This window comes from Echeneis naucrates, chromosome 5, assembly GCF_900963305.1.
Source record: "Echeneis naucrates chromosome 5, fEcheNa1.1, whole genome shotgun sequence".
Taxonomy (NCBI): domain Eukaryota; kingdom Metazoa; phylum Chordata; class Actinopteri; order Carangiformes; family Echeneidae; genus Echeneis; species Echeneis naucrates.
Window position 1 is genome coordinate 7,244,107 of NC_042515.1, and position 3,278 is coordinate 7,247,384.

Consider the following 3,278-nt stretch of genomic DNA (forward strand, 5'->3'; position numbering starts at 1 on the left):
AGTAGCTTCAAGCACCTTCAGCTTGTGTAAAAAAACACACTCCGCGCAAAGATGAATATATACTGTAGGTCTAAATGCACCTCTAGGAAATTCAAATGACTCACAGACTGTGAGGCTTTTTTATATACAAATTTTCTGATGACAACCAGCAGGAGAGCCAAGTTGTCCCCTCAGACTGTACAGAGTCAAATTCATGTGAAGGAGGATTTTTAGTGGAGGGGTGCACTTGCAGAAGATGTCAGTAGGTATTTGTGTTTGCTGTCGGAAGCGCCTTTCTATCTCTGGCAAGTGGTAAGATGTTTTTAAAGTAGTAAACACCGACTTAAGGGTAGAGGCTACAGGATGACATTTCATGTGTAGACAGTTAAGATGCCTGAGGAAAATTTGTGATTTGCAAATTTGGGACTTAAATATAAATTGCATGCAGTCCAAACTGTGGCTGCTGCTAAAAGTTGAAGCCCCCCCTCCAAAAAAAAAAAAAAAAAAAGTGGAAAAAATTGATTCATATCTGTTCCAGGAATGAACTAGCGATAACTGTGAGTCCGATACAGGTGGGCATGTGCTGCAACTGAACAAACACAGAGACTATACCAGGATAGGAGACCCTCAGGGTATAAAAGCGTAGTGGACAGAAGTGTGCAGAAAGCTTCAGGAGACTGCAGACATGCTCAGGTTTCTTGTGTTGACCTCTCTCGCAGCCCTCGGTAACAGCTCTCTGATTCCTCCCATATTTTGACTTTCTGCACATAACACAGCTTAAAACGCACTTAAGAGCATGATGTGTGATTTATGTGCTTGCCTTGTTTGTGTTTTTCCTCAGTGCTGGCTGAGCTGGAGCCCCAGCCCAGGTACCTGGAGGATGACAGTATTGAGGAGAAAGTCGTGGGAGGAGAGGTGGCTCAACCTAACTCCTGGCCCTGGCAGGTACAGTACAATGCCTTCTTTGAGTTCACCTAAACAATAACAGAATACTCTGGTCACACTGGTGTTGTGACAGAATTAATCCCCCTGCTGTGAAAATCGCCCCTTAAGGTTTGGTATAGCTGTTTGAGTTAAAGGAAATTCATAATATTTGGAGTCCGTCTTCTTTTCTGTCTTATCGCGGATACATTTCCCCCTCGTAACATGATTTATCGTCTCATCAGATCTCCCTGCAGTATAAATCTGGTTCCAGCTTCTACCACACCTGTGGAGGAACCCTGATCAGGAGAGGATGGGTCCTGACTGCTGCTCACTGTGTGGACAGGTGAGAGTTTCCTCCATCACAGAGCAGCTGCTGAGCCCAAATCTAATCAGCATGCGTGTTTGCACAGAACTGAATCTCTACATAAATGTATTACATAATATTTCCTGCTGGCATTGGGGCAGAGGTAAGATGCTGTAGATGTGCTCTTGACTGGCTATATTTCAGTTTTCCACAAAAAACTAACACGTCGTTTGCTAAAATATTGATTTTCAACAGATATCTAACCAAAACAGCAGAAGAATTATTATTTATTTGCATCTTCTCGCATGTCTTCAGGTCCAGGACTTGGCGTGTCGTTCTTGGAGATCACAACATCAATGTGCATGAGGGCAAGGAGCAGTATATGAGCGTGAGCCGTGTCTACATCCACCCCAATTGGAACTCCAACAACGTTGCTGGAGGGTTAGTGATTACTGGGCTAACCCTGCTTTACAATATTGTAAATTTCAGGTTCAGATAGAACAAGTGAATTCCAACCAACTTTGGGCTTAAAGAAACTGATAAACCAACCAATTAGTGGATGATTAATTAAGAGTGGGATAACTATTATTTATCCCTCAGTAAGTATGGCTTCTTATGAAGCCATCACAGTGAAATGACTTCTACTTCACCGACCTCTGACTCTCAGGTGGGACATTGCTCTCCTGCGTCTGTCCTCTGATGCTTCCCTGAACAATTACGTCCAGCTCGGCGCCCTGCCTCCTTCTGGTCAGGTCCTGCCCCACAACAACAACTGCTACATCACCGGATGGGGACGCACCAAGAGTATGTGGCTGCAAGGATACAGTGCATGTTAAATCTGCAGTACAGCGATGCCTGATGACAGTTGTGAGAAAAAGTTCTTGTGTTGCCTCCAGCTGGCGGTCAGCTGTCTGCCCAGCTGAAGCAGGCCTACCTGCCCGTTGTCGACTACAGGACCTGCTCCAGCTATGGATGGTGGGGCAGCACTGTGAAGGACTCCATGGTCTGCGCTGGTGGTGGCAGTGAGTCTGGTTGCCAGGTGAGAGAGGACTTTACAATCCGTTCACACAATCTTAGCATTTGTTAACTTGAGCCAGAACTTGAAGACACTTTCTCTCAAGGATGACAGTATTTCAGTTCTACATCAGCCTTTATGACGGGTACTAATGCAGTATTCATGGTTAATAAGTTAGTTGCTTCTTGCTTGTGGATTGATTTTAGACAATTGATTAGAAAATCTCCTAGACCATATTCCCAATCACATAAAATACACGCGGAGGATTTAAGCCATGATCCATTTATCAACATTTAGAATCCAATCTTTAGAAAAGGATAAACTCTGACCAAAGCCTCAAAAACCAAATCATATACCTAATTAATATTTACAATCAATCATAGAGCATTAGAAGTATTTACAAAGCTGTTCAGTTTTTGTCATGTCACCAGGACAGATTCTTCCCGGTTCAGATTTTGAACTCAGTTTCTCATCCATTTGTTTCCTAAAATATGGAAGTTCTCCGGTATGTCAGAGTAGGCAGAGTGGGACAAACTCTGGGAAGAACCCCCCCCCATGATGATAAAATGAGACTCCCCCTGAGCTGGGGCCTGACCCGTCTTGTCAAGAAAGATATTTTGGAGGACGCACATGGGATTATGTGCTGCATCAGCAGGGGCATAGAGTCAGTTACAAAGATCCAGGCTAGTGCTTAAAATGCACAAAGTGTCAAAGTCTGCCAAACGTGTTCTGTGGAAACTTGCTCAAGGTAGTGTGAGATTTAAGGGCATATGTGAAGCTAAAGGGAAGATGCTGCTCTTTGAGAAACTTGGCATTCTTCTTGTAGAGAGATGAAGCCTTCAGTTATTTGGCTCTGAGGTCTTTGTCTTTGGGTGATGTTTTCTCTGAATCCAGGGTGACTCCGGCGGCCCCCTGAACTGCAATGTCAGCGGCCGTTGGGTTGTCCACGGAGTGACCAGCTTCGTGTCCTCCTCTGGCTGCAACACCTACAAGAAGCCCACCGTCTTCACCCGTGTCTCTGCCTACATCAGCTGGATGAACAGCGTGAGTATTTAA

At 44.6% G+C, this 3,278-nt stretch overlaps 1 protein-coding gene across 1 annotated transcript; it reads left to right on the forward strand.

The window, feature by feature from the left end:
- The first annotated feature begins 655 nt into the window (after window positions 1-655).
- Window positions 656-3,278, forward strand: LOC115044307 (elastase-1-like). Its single transcript, XM_029503312.1, has 7 exons — window positions 656-704; window positions 821-924; window positions 1,146-1,246; window positions 1,523-1,648; window positions 1,875-2,011; window positions 2,104-2,246; window positions 3,117-3,278. The coding sequence occupies exons 1-7, from the start codon at window positions 665-667 to the stop codon at window positions 3,276-3,278; spliced, it is 813 nt and encodes a 270-aa protein (XP_029359172.1). The 5' UTR covers window positions 656-664.

What these genes read in the sequence shown, in the direction of transcription:
- LOC115044307 (XM_029503312.1), top strand. Translation starts at nt 665, where the DNA reads ATGCTCAGGTTTCTTGTGTTGACCTCTCTCGCAGCCCTCG. An exon ending in CTAACTCCTGGCCCTGGCAG is followed by an intron (nt 925 to 1,145) that starts GTACAGTACAAT and finishes TCGTCTCATCAG; the next exon opens with ATCTCCCTGCAGTATAAATC. An exon ending in GCTGCTCACTGTGTGGACAG is followed by an intron (nt 1,247 to 1,522) that starts GTGAGAGTTTCC and finishes GCATGTCTTCAG; the next exon opens with GTCCAGGACTTGGCGTGTCG.